The sequence below is a fragment of the Vigna umbellata genome, chromosome 4 (genome assembly GCF_029865625.1).
Source record: "Vigna umbellata cultivar VRB3 chromosome 4, Vumbellata_1.0, whole genome shotgun sequence".
Lineage (NCBI taxonomy): Eukaryota > Viridiplantae > Streptophyta > Magnoliopsida > Fabales > Fabaceae > Vigna > Vigna umbellata.
This window is the reverse complement of record NC_142168.1, coordinates 33,299,765-33,317,156: the sequence shown is the minus strand read 5'-3', so window position 1 is coordinate 33,317,156 and position 17,392 is coordinate 33,299,765. Positions and strand designations below refer to the sequence as shown.

The 17,392-nt window shown below is 43.2% G+C and overlaps 1 protein-coding gene across 1 annotated transcript; it reads right to left on the bottom strand.

Annotated features, from left to right (window-relative positions):
• Nucleotides 1-4,778: 4,778 nt before the first annotated feature.
• LOC148199956 (uncharacterized) lies at nucleotides 4,779-10,202 on the bottom strand. Its single transcript, XM_088112800.1, has 6 exons — nucleotides 10,180-10,202; nucleotides 8,710-9,105; nucleotides 7,560-8,604; nucleotides 6,610-6,983; nucleotides 5,454-6,423; nucleotides 4,779-5,099 (listed from the first exon to the last, which is right to left on the bottom strand). Exons 1-6 carry the CDS (start codon nucleotides 10,200-10,202, stop codon nucleotides 4,779-4,781), a joined length of 3,129 nt encoding a protein of 1,042 aa, XP_087968926.1.
• Nucleotides 10,203-17,392: the final 7,190 nt, after the last annotated feature.

The following is a 17,392-nucleotide window of genomic DNA, read 5'->3' as shown; positions in this document are numbered from 1 at the left end:
CTCTGTGTGTGTATGTATGTGTGCGTGAGTATGTGTGTATGTGTGACGAGTTTATATAAACCTTCAAAAATGAAAACTGAAACCCTGAAAACTGAAACCTTGAAAACTTGAAACTCTGAATGTGTGTGTGCGTGAGTATGTCAGCTCGTGGTTTGTTTAAATAATTTTTTTGCCACGTGCCAAGCTAACATTATGCCACGTAGCAATGATAGTGTGACGTGGCACCAACACTGTCACATGTTACTCTCAGGCCACATGTCATTGTATTTATCTTAATTTGGTGCCTATGTTTTTATTTTATCTTAATTTGGTTCTTGTATTTTTTGTGTGTCAATTTAGTCATATTTTAAAAAATAAATAAACAATTTTGTTCCTTTCCAAATTTAAACAAAATTTAATTTATATATAAATCTTTACAAAAAATTTTATACAAATTTATATTTTTTATTACAAAATTTAAAAAATTAAGAGTTAACGTATGAGACATAGGACTAACGAAATTAGGGTTGGGGTTGGGATGGGTTAGGTTGGGTTCATTTTAGCTGGATTCGGTTTAGTTGGGTTATGTTCGTTTCTATTAGATTCAGTTAGTTTAGACTCGGCTCAACGAGTCCCACTTGGTCAAGTATAGTTGAGTTAGGTTGGATGGGGTTTCGACTCAATTCAGTTCGGTTGGGGTGGGTACGTTTTAGTTAAGTTCAATTCATTTCGATTCAATTATATTTGATTTGATCCGATTAGATTGGGTTTAGTTCGATTGGGTTCGGCTCAGCTCGATTTAGTTCGACTCTAGTCAACTCAATTTTGTTCAGCTCAACTCGGCTAGATTTTGTTCATTTGTTCAACTCGGCTCGACTCAACTCAATTCAGCGTGGTTAAGTTTAGTTAGGCTTGTCTCGACTTGAATTTGATCGATTCAATTCAATTGGATTGGGTTTGTTGCAGTTAGATTCAGTTCAATCTGGTTGGGTTAACTATAAATTATTTATACTATTTTTTACTATTAAAACTAAACTACTTTTATAAAAACTGAATTATACTTCTTTGATTTTCAAATTAAAAAAGCTAAACAATTTTTATTTATAGTTTAGTTAATTACTTCAAACTATGTATTGTATCACACACACACACACACACACAACACACACACACAAACTATGGATAAATAAAGTTCTTTTCAAGTCTCTTAAAATGTTATAATAATTATTAAAATAAAATTATTAAATTTATACTAAAATAATTATACATTCTAAGAAAACTAAATTTTATTATATTGTAATTATGTTACTGTTATGTAGTAAGATATTTACATAAAATATCTTAGACGGTTAAGTAACTAACCACATTTTTAGGTAAGGTGGTTATTTTTATTTGACTTATAAATACAATGGCAGGGCCAAAGTCCAGGTACGTTCTCTTTATGCTCTAGAGACCCCAAATAATATTTCAGAGCAGTATCATAATCACTCTCTTGAGAGCTGAGGCTCCATAACTCACATCTGACTTGAGCGTCGGAGTATCTTTGCAGGTACCTCCCCCTCCTTTGGAGAATATGAAGGACAACAATTGGAGAAAAGCAAGCATCCCAGACGACCAGGAGCATCAGAGACACACTGAAAAACATCTACACTATCTACACCGAAATTGGCGCCCACCGTGGGGCCGAGTGCCAACCCAAAGAAGCCACAAGAGGAGCCTCGGTCTCGATGAATCATTTTTTCGGATAAAGCTACTCCATGAAGACGAAGCTGCCGCATCACCGCCAGAAGTCTCCTCCGAGCCATTGACGCCAGCACGTGCACCTATGCGAAATCGCGCCAGTGAGCACATCAGCAAAATTGCACCCCTTGAAATCACACCCCTTTGTGGGTCAGATCCAGTGCAAAAACATGCTTAAATTCATCATTCACCTCCCTCAACGATGGTGGACAAATGAGAGAAAACTTCTTCCACTGCCTCTTTGAATCTCGACGTCATCATCCCAGTCTTTCCTTTCATTTTGGAGGAAACAACAATGTCACGATCCAATTATTCAAGATCGAATTGAGGATTGCTGCGGGGACCGTGACGCTTCGGAACAATATCTAGTTTCACCGTCTCCTTTGTCGGTGAACATGGGAAATCCTCGTCGGAAAGGGCTGCCGCCTTCATTGTAACATCCCAATAAATAGTAACTACCATTAATTAGAATTAATTACAATTAACAGTAATCAGTCATCAGTCTTTACAACTAAACAAGAGACAGAAACCGAACGGCTATAAGTTCCAGCGATTACAAAGTCGAGCCCCAAAGTAAACAACGAAAGCTAAAAACGAACGGTTTTACAATACAATAACCGAACGTCCAAAACGCTAATAAAACTACTAACAGCTACTAAGAACGAGCGAGCTACTGCTCGGCTTTAACTTCCACTTCGACCAGGTTGGCGTCCTCCAAATTTTCTTCTTCCAACATAGCATCAAGTGGCGCCTCCCCATCTGCTCACATCCACAACGGATGATCATTGCATTGACAAGACGGACATACATCAACAGTAGACAACACAAGGAGAGTGCAAGGGTAAGCTTAGGTAATTTAATTCATACATATCACATACAATTTTTAACACAAGCATTTAACACACAAGACATGCACCAATACGTATAAGCAAAATATAAATCATCCAACTACCCTAAGACAGACCGTCCGGACTGTGTGAATCCAAGTAACCGCAGGCGTTCATGCACCCGGTTGGTGTAGTAACTGGCATTCCCATCAGCTGCCAACCGAGGTTAACCCTAATGGCCTCCTGCCATTCCCACGCATGACCTACTCCCTCTACATGAGGAGAGCACTCACGGAATATCAGGATGATCAGCCATCAGCGATTTTTCCTTGGTCACACTTTACCATTCAACATAATCATTCATAGAGACGTTCCTCCTTGGAACGCTCGTTCAAATTCCAATTTCACAACTTCATCTCAAATATGGTTCGCATACTTCACAATTCCCTCAACATCATACTTTCATTCTTAGTTACACTTCTTTAAAATACGAACGTTAATTCACTGTATAGACGGACGCTATTTGGATAACAGGACGAACGCTATTTCGAAAGTAGGACGAAAGCTATTTAGAAAGCAGGACGAACGCTATTTAGAAAGCAGGATGAAAGCTATTTAGAAAGCAGGACGAACGCTATTTAGAAAGCAGGACGAAAGCTATTTAGAAAGCAGGACGAACGCTATTTATACGCGTGCTGAATAGGAGACCTTGCGTGATTTAGAACGTACGCTCATTATAAAGTCGAACGCTATCAACAACGAACGCTCGACAAAAGGTCGAACGCTAGCAAAGACGTACGCTCGACATAAGGTCGAACGCTAGCAAAGACGCACGCTCGACATAAGGTCGAACGCTAGCAAATCATTTATTCTTGTGAACGAACGTTCGGTCTAAGACCGAACGCCACTTAGTACTGACACTAAATTTAGGATTTCAAATGGGGACGCTCGTTCTAAGACAGCATCCTTTCCAAAACGAAAGAATTTAACTCTAATTCAAATTTAGAGAAGACGAACGGTAAATGACCGCACAAGGACGAGCGTAATTGATCAATCAGAGACAGAATATTTTTCCAGACTTCTCGTTTTACAATGACTTTACAGATTTTCATAACTTACGATTTCTCTCCACCATAATTCTCATACATTCCAGAATTCATATTATCATCTCATCAATATAAAATTTTCCAGTTCTAACATATCATCATCAACATCCAGTTCAAAACATTAACATTCCAAATCATACAGAAAATTTAATCATATCCTAAATCATGCTTCTACTTCTCTGCGTACAGTTCAACCAATAACATCATAAACATACAGTTCAAAGCATTTACCATCATATACAACCAGTACAACATACACGTACATGCATACTTCAAAATTCATATATTTCATACAATTCACATCCAACACACTTCCTTACTGTCATAAACATCAACCAAGTATTAAATCAAATTACTCAAGCTTCCCTTACCTGGTTCAGCAGTGACTTCCAAATGCTAAGGTTTCGCTCTTGCTCTCACAGATTTCTATCCAGCAACTTACACAACCAAATCCACTTAACCTAATATCACGAAACCATAGACAGATCAGACCCCTAACCCACGCATGCAACCAGAATTTTGGTTTGCAGGAACAGAAGAGAAGAACGTTCCAGGGAAGAGAACTCACCAGTCACAGAATGCAAACTTGATCGGTTCAACTGAAAGCTTACAGCTCCGAGAATGATCCTACGGTTTCTGAAATGGAAACAGAGGTGCTGGTGGTGAGTGATCGTAGAGAGAAGATGGAAAGGGTTTAGAGAGAAGTTGGAGAAAAAAATGGTTAGGGTTTCGTGAGGAAGAAGATGAAAGCTTGAATTGAAGTGAAGCGTATCAGAGAAATTATTTTCTCTTCCTCGCCAGCCAGCCATGCATTCACGCACTGCCACATGGTTTTCCACTAACGTTTTAGAAGCTTCTGTCGTGACAGTAGAGTGACAGCGCATGCAGAGGGTAAAAATTTCCTTCCTCTACGCAGAACCAACGTCCAATCCACTGCATGCCACTTGTTTCCCACCAAGCTTTCCGGAACGCTCCCTCAGTGACACATGGCAGGCGCATGCAGATTGGTTTTGACGTGTCAAAACGTGTTTAATGGTGATTAAAGAGTGGATTTTGGTGCGTTAATTATTTAGGGCTTCACAATCTCCCTAACTACAAAAATTTTCGTCCTCGAAAATTCTAAAACTTACCAGTTAAACAATTGAGGGTACAGCTCCTTCATGGCCTCTTCAACCTCCCATGTTGAGTCTCCAGTCCTCGCATCCCACACCACCTTCACCAGATTAACTTGTTTTCCCTTGTAGAGCTGGATACGACTATCTTCCACTCGGACTGGTTGCATTTCCAGGGTTCGGTTTGGACGAAGCTGAACGTCTTCCAACTCCAGTACGTGTGATGGATCAGATATGTATCTGCGGAGCTGAGAAACGTGAAAGACTGGATGCAGGTTGGACAGTTGAGGTGGTAGGGCTAGTTCATACGCAACTGATCCAATCTTCTTCAGAATCTGATAAGGCCCTACGAACTTGGGTGAAAGCTTCTTTGGACGGAGAACTCTTCCCACTCCAGTGATTGGATTTAATCTGAGAAACACGTGATCTCCAGCAGCGAACTCCAAGGGTCTTCTCCTCTTATCAGCATAGGATTTCTGCCTGCTTTGAGACGTCTTCAGTCGTTCTTGAATTAGTTTCACCTTCTCGGTTGTTTGCTGAATTAACTCTGGTCCAGTGAAAACGTTCTCGCCTTCTTGGAACCAACACAAAGGTGTTCGACACTTCCTTCCATAAAGAGCTTCAAACGGAGCCATCCCTATGCTTGCTTGAAAGCTGTTGTTGTACGTGAATTCAACGAGCGGCAGAACTTCATCCCAAACTCCCACATGATCTAGGACGCACGTCCTCAATAAATCCTCAAGTGTCTGGATGGTTCGCTCAGATTGGCCATCCGTCTGTGGGTGATATGCAGAACTCATTCGTAGTTGACTTCCCAACTCGCCTTGCAACGATTGCCAAAAACGAGACGTGAATCTCGTGTCTCGGTCTGAAATGATACTCGAAGGAACTCCATGCAAGCGAACGATCTCCTTCACGTACAACTTTGCCAGATTCGTCATTGACATTTTCAAGTTAACTGCTAGGAAGTGAGCGCTCTTAGTTAACCTATCTATGATCACCCAAATCGAGTCATGGTTTCTGACTGTGCGCGGTAGATGGGTCACAAAATCCATAGAAATACTGTCCCACTTCCATTCTGGAATCTCCAATGGCTGCAGCAATCCACCTGGTCTTTGGTGTTCCGCCTTTGCACGTTGACAGGTTAAACAAGAAGCTACAAAACGTGCAATGTCACTTTTCATTCCAGGCCACCAGAATGATGAACGGAGATCCTGATACATCTTAGTCATGCCTGGATGCATGCTAAGACGGCTATGATGTCCTTCCTCCATTATAATCCTCTTCAGCTCACCATCGTTTGGAACGCAAGTTCTATCCATATAGCGCAGTAAGCCATCCGTACCAATATTGAATTCTTTAGCCTGATCTGTGCCGAGCGCACTCAATATCTTAGTCAATTCCTCATCTTCACGCTGCTTCACTCTGATCTGCTCAAACACATCACTGGAAAGTACCAGGTTACAGCATCTAATCACGTTCGCTCCCAAATCGAACCGTAACCTTAGATCTCTAAAACTTTCTACCAAACTCAGCTCCTTCACCATCATTGCCGAGACTCTCACAGCCTTCCTACTCAAGGCATCAGCCACCACGTTTGCTTTTCCAGGATGATATAACAGCTCGAACTCATAATCTTTCAAGAACTCCAGCCACCTCCTTTGCCTCATATTCAATTCCTTTTGATCAAAGAGATACTTGAGACTCTTGTGATCACTAAATACTTGAAACGTTGCTCCATACAGATGATGTCTCCATATTTTCAATGCAAACACGACTGCTGCCAGCTCCAAGTCGTGGGTGGGGTAATTCTTCTCGTGGATCTTCAACTGCCTAGAAGCGTACGCTACTACCTTCCTTTCCTGCATCAGTACACAGCCCAAACCTTGAAACGACGCATCACAATATACTTCAAAAGGTTTGGTCGTGTCTGGAATGACCAACACTGGGGCGCTCGTTAATCTCCTTTTCAATTCCTGGAAACTCTCCTCACAACGATCAGTCCATGCAAACGGCTGATCTTTCCTGGTGAGATAAGTCAGAGGGGCTGCTATCTTAGAAAATCCCTCAATGAACCGTCTATAGTAGCCCGCGAGCCCCACGAAGCTTCTAACCTCTGTGACCGAACGTGGGCGCTCCCAATCCAGCACTGCTTTCACCTTGGCTGGATCCACTGCAATCCCTCCTGCAGAAACGACGTGCCCCAAGAACTGGATTTCCTTCATCCAGAATTCACACTTTGAACGCTTGGCATACAATTCTTTCTCCCTCAACACGCCCAAGACAATTCTCAAGTGGTCTTCATGCTCCTCAACGTTCTTAGAATAGATCAGGATGTCATCAATAAACACCACTACAAATTTGTCCAGATACGGTCTGAAAATCCTGTTCATGTAGTCCATGAAGATTGCAGGTGCGTTCGTCACTCCAAAGGGCATCACCACATATTCATAATGACCATAACGAGACCGAAACGCTGTCTTATGAATATCTCCCTCCTTCACTCTAATCTGGTGGTAGCCCGAACGTAGATCAATCTTCGAAAATATGCACGCACCTTTCAACTGATCCAGCAGGTCGTCTATCCTTGGAAGGGGATACTTGTTCTTGATGGTCAGCTTATTCAGTTGCCTATAATCAATGCAGAGTCGAGAGCTGCCATCCTTCTTCTTAACTAACAACACAGGCGCTCCCCATGGTGAAGCACTTGGCCTGATGAACTTCTTATCCATCAATTCTTCAATCTGCATTTTTAACTCAGCCAATTCTGTTGGTGCCATCCTATAAGGTTGAACCGAGATGGGTGCAGCAGTGGTCACCAAGTCGATCGTGAACTCGACCTCACGGATAGGAGGTAGACCAGGAACTTCATCCGGAAAGACATCCGGGAATTCATCTACTACCGTTCGTCCTCCACTGCTCTCGTTATTGGACGAACGCTCAATTTCGCTGTCTTCATACGTCAGGATCAGAAAACAGCTCGCTCCTTCCATGATGTCCTCCTTCAACTGACCACGATCAACAGATAATTCTTCCTCCTCCTCTCCTGGAAAGACCAACTCCTTATTTCCACAATCAATGATGATCCGATTGGTGGCCAACCAATCCATCCCCAGAATTACTTCTAAGTCTTGAAGGGGTAAGCAAATGAGGTTGACCTTATATCTACGCCCCTCAACTTCTATTGGACATCTCACACAAACTGTGGACGTCTTAATCCCACCAGCCGCTGGGGTTGACACCACCAGGTCGAACTGTAATTCACTCTCCACTAACCCAAGCTTCTCAACACATGCCTTCGAGATGAAGGAATGAGTTGCACCCGAATCATACAACACACCACAAGGCTTTCCAAACAACAAGCAAGTGCTGGTGATGAGCGTACCTGAACGAGCGGCCTCAGCACCAGTAATCGCATACACTCTCCCCGTAGCTTGTGCACGTCCACCTCTGCCTTGTTGAGCTCTCCCAGCGTTCGGCGGTCTCATTGCCGCACGTCCTCCCACACTGCACTCGTTCTCCAAGTGCCCATTCCTTCTGCACTTAGTACAGTATTTTCCCCCATTCAGTTGAGGACAAGCCCACCGAAGATGTGGTCCTCCACACTGAAAACATGCTACATTCCTTGACTGTCCAGACTGTCCGACAGTAGTCAAGGCTTGGGATCCACTCGCGTTGCCTGCTGGACGAGCGTAAGGGGATCCTCTCTGATTTACATTCCCCTTCGAGACAATCGGCCCCCTTACTGTTTGTTGTTTCTTCAAACGTTCCGCCTCTGCCAAATTCTTCTCCAACACCTTAGCCCTCTCAACCATGGCAGGGAATGTTCGGATACACAAACTGGAAATTACCACCTTCAGGTCACTGCGTAGACCGTTCTCAAATTTTCTGCACTGCCACTCCTCACTAGTGGCCATTGTATTGAAGCGAATCAAGTGTTTAAACTTGTTCGTATATTCCGAAACTGACATTCCTCCTTGGACGAGCTGTAGAAACTCAACCTCCTTGGCAAAACGGACACTGTCAGGGAAATATTCCTCATAGAACTTGTTTCTAAATACTTCCCAAGTAATCTGCTGTTGAGCGTCCATCAGAATGGCTCTGGCACTCGCCCACCAATGGCTCGCCTCTCCAGTTAACAAGTATTCAGTGTAGGCCAAGCGGTTCTCATCTGGACACCTCTTGGCATTGAATATCCTTTCCATATCCCTCAGCCACTGGTCAGCTTCGTCCGGAAGACACTTTCCACTAAACTTGGCAGGGTGATGCTGAAGGAAACTCTCCAAACTCCATTCAGCATTCGGTTGGGCAACGTTTGAAGAGGATGCTCCAGGCGCACCTCTAGTTGCAGCCAAGATCTCCATCAACTGCCTTTGCGTGTTTTCAGAGTTGACACGCGAGGCCTCCAAACCTTGCATAGCAGCTTGGTTTTGCTGCATCAGGGTGGCGTTCTGTTCCAGCAACGTGGTGTTCTGTTGATGCAGCCGTTCAACTACGGTTTCCAACAACCTAGTGCTGCTGGACGTATCGGACTCACTCGGTTGGGGAGGTGGAGGGAGTCTAGGCGCCATTCGTCCTCTGATTCATCAGAAAACTAGCGTCAGAATTGTTCAAAAGTTAAATGAGCAATAACTCATCCAGTACATAACAAGCACACAACGAAAGCAAAGTATGCTCATAACCCTACATGTCCTTTGATAGAACAAAACTGCTCTGATACCAATAAATGTAACATCCCAATAAATAGTAACTACCATTAATTAGAATTAATTACAATTAACAGTAATCAGTCATCAGTCTTTACAACTAAACAAGAGACAGAAACCGAACGGCTATAAGTTCCAGCGATTACAAAGTCGAGCCCCAAAGTAAACAACGAAAGCTAAAAACGAACGGTTTTACAATACAATAACCGAACGTCCAAAACGCTAATAAAACTACTAACAGCTACTAAGAACGAGCGAGCTACTGCTCGGCTTTAACTTCCACTTCGACCAGGTTGGCGTCCTCCAAATTTTCTTCTTCCAACATAGCATCAAGTGGCGCCTCCCCATCTGCTCACATCCACAACGGATGATCATTGCATTGACAAGACGGACATACATCAACAGTAGACAACACAAGGAGAGTGCAAGGGTAAGCTTAGGTAATTTAATTCATACATATCACATACAATTTTTAACACAAGCATTTAACACACAAGACATGCACCAATACGTATAAGCAAAATATAAATCATCCAACTACCCTAAGACAGACCGTCCGGACTGTGTGAATCCAAGTAACCGCAGGCGTTCATGCACCCGGTTGGTGTAGTAACTGGCATTCCCATCAGCTGCCAACCGAGGTTAACCCTAATGGCCTCCTGCCATTCCCACGCATGACCTACTCCCTCTACATGAGGAGAGCACTCACGGAATATCAGGATGATCAGCCATCAGCGATTTTTCCTTGGTCACACTTTACCATTCAACATAATCATTCATAGAGACGTTCCTCCTTGGAACGCTCGTTCAAATTCCAATTTCACAACTTCATCTCAAATATGGTTCGCATACTTCACAATTCCCTCAACATCATACTTTCATTCTTAGTTACACTTCTTTAAAATACGAACGTTAATTCACTGTATAGACGGACGCTATTTGGATAACAGGACGAACGCTATTTCGAAAGTAGGACGAAAGCTATTTAGAAAGCAGGACGAACGCTATTTAGAAAGCAGGATGAAAGCTATTTAGAAAGCAGGACGAACGCTATTTAGAAAGCAGGACGAAAGCTATTTAGAAAGCAGGACGAACGCTATTTATACGCGTGCTGAATAGGAGACCTTGCGTGATTTAGAACGTACGCTCATTATAAAGTCGAACGCTATCAACAACGAACGCTCGACAAAAGGTCGAACGCTAGCAAAGACGTACGCTCGACATAAGGTCGAACGCTAGCAAAGACGCACGCTCGACATAAGGTCGAACGCTAGCAAATCATTTATTCTTGTGAACGAACGTTCGGTCTAAGACCGAACGCCACTTAGTACTGACACTAAATTTAGGATTTCAAATGGGGACGCTCGTTCTAAGACAGCATCCTTTCCAAAACGAAAGAATTTAACTCTAATTCAAATTTAGAGAAGACGAACGGTAAATGACCGCACAAGGACGAGCGTAATTGATCAATCAGAGACAGAATATTTTTCCAGACTTCTCGTTTTACAATGACTTTACAGATTTTCATAACTTACGATTTCTCTCCACCATAATTCTCATACATTCCAGAATTCATATTATCATCTCATCAATATAAAATTTTCCAGTTCTAACATATCATCATCAACATCCAGTTCAAAACATTAACATTCCAAATCATACAGAAAATTTAATCATATCCTAAATCATGCTTCTACTTCTCTGCGTACAGTTCAACCAATAACATCATAAACATACAGTTCAAAGCATTTACCATCATATACAACCAGTACAACATACACGTACATGCATACTTCAAAATTCATATATTTCATACAATTCACATCCAACACACTTCCTTACTGTCATAAACATCAACCAAGTATTAAATCAAATTACTCAAGCTTCCCTTACCTGGTTCAGCAGTGACTTCCAAATGCTAAGGTTTCGCTCTTGCTCTCACAGATTTCTATCCAGCAACTTACACAACCAAATCCACTTAACCTAATATCACGAAACCATAGACAGATCAGACCCCTAACCCACGCATGCAACCAGAATTTTGGTTTGCAGGAACAGAAGAGAAGAACGTTCCAGGGAAGAGAACTCACCAGTCACAGAATGCAAACTTGATCGGTTCAACTGAAAGCTTACAGCTCCGAGAATGATCCTACGGTTTCTGAAATGGAAACAGAGGTGCTGGTGGTGAGTGATCGTAGAGAGAAGATGGAAAGGGTTTAGAGAGAAGTTGGAGAAAAAAATGGTTAGGGTTTCGTGAGGAAGAAGATGAAAGCTTGAATTGAAGTGAAGCGTATCAGAGAAATTATTTTCTCTTCCTCGCCAGCCAGCCATGCATTCACGCACTGCCACATGGTTTTCCACTAACGTTTTAGAAGCTTCTGTCGTGACAGTAGAGTGACAGCGCATGCAGAGGGTAAAAATTTCCTTCCTCTACGCAGAACCAACGTCCAATCCACTGCATGCCACTTGTTTCCCACCAAGCTTTCCGGAACGCTCCCTCAGTGACACATGGCAGGCGCATGCAGATTGGTTTTGACGTGTCAAAACGTGTTTAATGGTGATTAAAGAGTGGATTTTGGTGCGTTAATTATTTAGGGCTTCACATTCATCGTCGCCACTGCGAAGATCAAAGCCACAAAACCAAAACTGCAAAAACCCAGAAACTAGGAAGCCATTATCAAACTCGCATTTTCCCTCCAGAATCGCGAAACTCAGTTCGTATCACCATGGAGATCACAACAACAACCTAAATCGAAACCACAAATCCACCATCCATCTCCACCTGAACCACTGAAACGCAATAATCCAAGACACAAAGCTCAAACCCAATCTCTGAAAACTCGATTCACACATCCTAGTTCAATCTTCGAACAACGCCGTCGTGAAATCGTGCCTTCTTCATGGCAATCTGCACCCAAATCGTGATTAGGGACAACCATCTTCTCAATGCGACAGAACCCCAAATCGTGCAGCCATGGAACCCTCAGACGCGAGTTCTCCATCGCGCATCTCCGCAGCACATCACCATCGTCAATCTTCCTACATATGCAATCCAAAATCATGCAACCATCTTCTCCAGGGAACCCTTGTGCCTTCTCCTTCTACAAACAAAAGCCACACAAAACGCAAAATCCCCAAATTGAGCTCAGGTTCTCATTCTTCGTCTTCAATGGCAACATCTCTTCTGAAAACTGCACCCAACGTGTTCCAAAGACAATCCCCAAATCGGGTCCACCCATCCGCCTCCGTCGCGCCACCAGGCACTGCTGTCACAGGAACACCATTAGGTCATCCCTATCATCTCCACGATCGCACAATCCGCAAACCGAAAACCCTAAATTCCCAAACTCAGAGACAAGCCCTTTCGGCGCCTCCAAGTACGCCGCATTGTCAGACCCATTCTCCACGTCTTCCGCAACACTCGCGCCATCCACGCCTCGTTTGGTTCTGCCTCCACATCATCCAACTATTCCCCAACCCACAAACTCCGAACGACCTTCGACCATGTCCAGGTCGACCACCAAGAACGAGCGCTCCAACATTCGTCCACTCAACGCCAATGACGTTCGTTCTCTTGGCCTCAATCATTCGGCCATTAGATGTCTCGGACGTTCGGCCTAGAACGTTCGTCACTTCGTTCATCATCGACGTTCGGTCCCTAGCGCTCGGCCTCAGGTACCACTCGAACGCTCGACAATCAATGTGTACGAGCGTCCAAACAGTCGGCCGTTCGGCCTCGCCATTCGGATTCGAACGCTCGCCAACCCCTGTGTACGAGCGTCCTTGCTGTCGGTCGTTCGGCCTTGAAGATGTTCGACCTTTTGTTCAAACGCTCGACAGCCTATGTATACGAGCGTTCAAACAGTCGGCCGTTCGGCATCCCTTCGGTTTCAACCGCTCGGACTCACGTTCGGTCTCTACCGCTCGACCATACTTCAACACGAGCGCTCCAGCATTCGGCCATACTCTTGTTCGGCCTCCTGACGTTCGGCTTAGAACGTTCGTCACTTCGCTCATCATCAACTTTCGGCCATTGGATTTCTCGGACGTTCGGCCTAGAGCGTTCGTCACTTCGCTCATCATCAACGTTCGGCCATTAGATTTCTCGGACGTTCGGCCTAGAGCGTTCGTCACTTCGCTCATCATCGACGTTCGGCCTCAAGGGCCCAACACTCACTCACTGATCATTCGGCCATCATTCCATCTCTTTGACGTTCGGCCTCAAGCGTCCAGCACTCGGCCTAACTGACGTTCGACTGCCAGGTTTACAACTCAACCGAACGATCTCTCCTGTATGCTTAACATTTTGTATCTTACAGGTCACAAGAAACAATCAGCCCAAGACTGAGCCATCTTACTCTCTCAACCAAAGCCGTTCATGCTGAAGCACTGAAATTAGGGAGCACTCCCGCTGGTAGATGTTCGCCCTAGAACACCCAGGTGCATTGCATAAAGGGATACACTCCTACTGGTAGATGTTCGCCCCAGAACACCCAGGTGCATTGAATAAAGGGATACACTCCCGCTGGTAGATGTTCGCCCTAGAACACCCAGACCATCGAACCCAGGGGACCATCCCCAGGCCTAGTTTATGTTCGCTCAAGAACATCAAATTTTCAAACAGTTGGCCGTTCGACCTACGTACGTCATTTGGTTTGAACCGCTCGACAATCAATGTGTACGAGCGTCCAAACAGTCGGTCGCTCGGGCTCGCCCTTCGGTTTCGAACGCTCGACAATCAATATGTACGAGCGTCAAACAGTCGACCGTTCGGCCTCTCCCTTTGGATTCGAACGCTCGACAATCAATATGTACGAGCGTTCAACCAATCGGCCGTTCGGCCTCGCCCTTCGGTTTCGAACGCTCGACAATCAATGTGTACGAGCGTCAAACAGTCGGCCGTTCAGCCTCTCCCTTTGGTTTCGAATGCTCGACAATCAACGTGTACGAGCGTCCAAGCAATCAGTCGTTCGGCCTCAACGCTCAACAATCAAATGTCAACGAACGTTCACAAAGTCGGTCGTTCGGCCTCAACACTCCACCATCAATGTCAACGAACGTTCACACAGTCAGTGGTTCGGCCTCAACGCTCGACAATCAAATGTCAACGAACGTTCACACAGTCAGTCGTCCGTCCTCCCTTCGGTTTCAACCACTCGGCCTCACATGCCACTCGGCTTCTACCGCTCGGCCATACATATTCTCACGTTTGGCCTCAGTCGTTCCAGCTTTTTGCCGTTCGTATCCGCCTCTTTTTTGCCCATCCAACTCAACTGCTCGGTCATCCTTGGTTTAAAACGTTCAGTCCACACAGGAGCGACAACCAGAAACACGCTCCCCAACACAGCCTCCCTCAAACCCATAAGTCCTAGAGTTACCGCGTCCATAAAACAGAACGGTTAACTCGGACTTGGGGGGCATGTTATGTAGTAAGATATTTACATAAAATATCTTAGACGGTTAAGTAACTAACCACATTTTTAGGTAAGGTGGTTATTTTTATTTGACTTATAAATACAATGGCAGGGCCAAAGTCCAGGTACGTTCTCTTTATGCTCTAGAGACCCCAAATAATATTTCAGAGCAGTATCATAATCACTCTCTTGAGAGCTGAGGCTCCATAACTCACATCTGACTTGAGCGTCGGAGTATCTTTGCAGGTACCTCCCCCTCCTTTGGAGAATATGAAGGACAACAATTGGAGAAAAGCAAGCATCCCAGACGACTAGGAGCATCAGAGACACACTGAAAAACATCTACACTATCTACACCGAAACAGTTACAATAACCATTTGATATTTTAATAATATGATACAATGTTACATATTCAAGAACTTACATTACTTCCTCCATTTCCTTCGTGTCAAAAGTCTCGTTAACCCTGATGAAAGAACACCAAAATCTCAAACCACATTTTACAAACATTTATTGGGGAAAATTTTCCACAATAGAAAGCAAAGCAACACAATGCAAATTATTTGAAAACTAATTTAATCTGAAAAACATTAATAGTGCACAGAACACCATCTTTGGCATTTTATTCGTCCAGTTCCATCGTCCAAAACAAAATTGACATCGGTGTTTCTCTCAACTTTCTCAAACGCCATCCCCACTAGTGTTACCTGAACCAAAATAATATAAAGCAAAGAATGCAATAAGAAGGCATTGTCAACATAAAGTATTGTACATTATTAGGCAAACAAAAATATTCATAGATCGTGCTCTTAAATTAGTCATTATGAAATTCGTAAACAGACAATAGATGACAATAACGTAGTCAATGCATATATTTTACAATCTTAAACAAACATTAAAGTATGTAAAATAAGAGTTTAATTTTCATGCATGATCAATATAAAGATGTCTCCTCCACTTTCAAGTCTTTAACCAATTAAAGACAAACAAAAAACATGACATAGTTTTCCATATTTCGAGCAGGGGTACCATGACATTACTAATATATGTTTTTCCCCACTATGTAATAAACAAAAAGGCACGGCATACCAATTCTTATAAAATGAAAGAAAAAATATTCAAAAAATGACTATTGAAAGCGCTACGCATACATTTTTCAGATCTACGCCGTTGATCACGAAATTCGATTTTTCGTCACCGGTTTGAGAGGCTTCACTGATCTGCTTCACCGTCACCGGCACCAAATCCTGAGTTTGTTTCGCTTTCAAAACGAAAAACAAAATTAGTTGCAACTACTGAAATTAGGTTAACACCAACGCGTTCGACTCATATCTCACAAAATAAATTATCCTAAGTGCGTGCGTGTTTTGTTTGGTGGTTTCTATTTTGCAGAGAAATGGAAAATTACAAAAAAGAGATCGATTGCATACTTTTGGCGGTGCGGGAGAGGAATCGTTGAAGTTAGACGGCTGAGAGGACATGAATCCTGTAAGACCCTAGGAAATCAGCACTGCAAATTATCTGTCAAATCACAATCAATGCACGCCACGTCATTCGCAGAGCCATTAAAAACGCACCAAGCACTGCATGCACGAGCGCCACTTGTCACGTTCGAAGCTTCTGAAGTCAGAAGTGGGGGTGCAGGTGTCAGCAGAGGAGACGCTCGTCCGTTTGGACGTGGAATTAACAAAACTGAGTTTTTGAAAAACTCTCTCTCTCACCTACACGCACTCTTCTTCTTCCTCAGAATCTAACCTTTCATTTTCTCCCCCTTCTCTGTAGAAACCTTCACCTTCTTTCTACTGAAACTCACCACCATCTTCTCCGATCAACTTTCAGAGACCGTAGGGACGTTCGCGGAACAGTGAGCTTCATTTTGAACCGAACAACTTCCGATTCTGTAAACGGTAAGTTTTCCAACTTAGACGCTCGTTTCTGGATTTCCTGCGAACCCAGATTCAGTTGCATGCAAGGGTATAAGCTGATTTTTCTGCGTTTCTTTGGTTAGATTTAGTTGAAGAAAATTAAGTGACCATTGAGGGTAGACAAACAGTAGTTGGACGAAGCCAAAAATCTTGACTTTAGGACAAGTTGTGTACGAATCCGGGTAAGGGAAGCTTATTAATTTAATTTATACTTGTATGTTGTATGAAAGCATGATATGAATATATGTATGTGGGCTGTTTGAGTATGCATGAACGAACACTGATTGTACTGAATGAATATGATTTCTGTTGGTTGAAATGCATGTTGATTTTGATACGTATGAAAGATGGATGACTAGTGTATAGTTTGATTTGTTAATATGATGAATTCTATAAAGTATGTGAATTAATGATGGATATGAATTTATAAAGTATGAATCGTATGAGAAATTTTGAGTTAAGATAGTTGAAAAATCTGGATATGATAATTCTCCCTATGATAAAATACGTTCGTCATCGTACGATCTTATACCGTTCGGTTTCCCTGAATTTGACTTAGAATGGAATTCTTTCATTTGGAAA

Excerpts from the sequence above, each read along its gene's own strand:
- LOC148199956 (XM_088112800.1), bottom strand. The coding sequence starts at position 10,202 with ATGGCTGATCATCCTGATATTCC. Across the intron at positions 6,424-6,609 it reads CAGGAAAGGAAGGTAGTAGC|GAGGTGGCTGGAGTTCTTGA; the intron begins GTACGCTTCTAG and ends TATGAGGCAAAG. Across the intron at positions 5,100-5,453 it reads ATGTGGGAGTTTGGGATGAA|ATTCTGAAGAAGATTGGATC; the intron begins GTTCTGCCGCTC and ends GGGCCTTATCAG.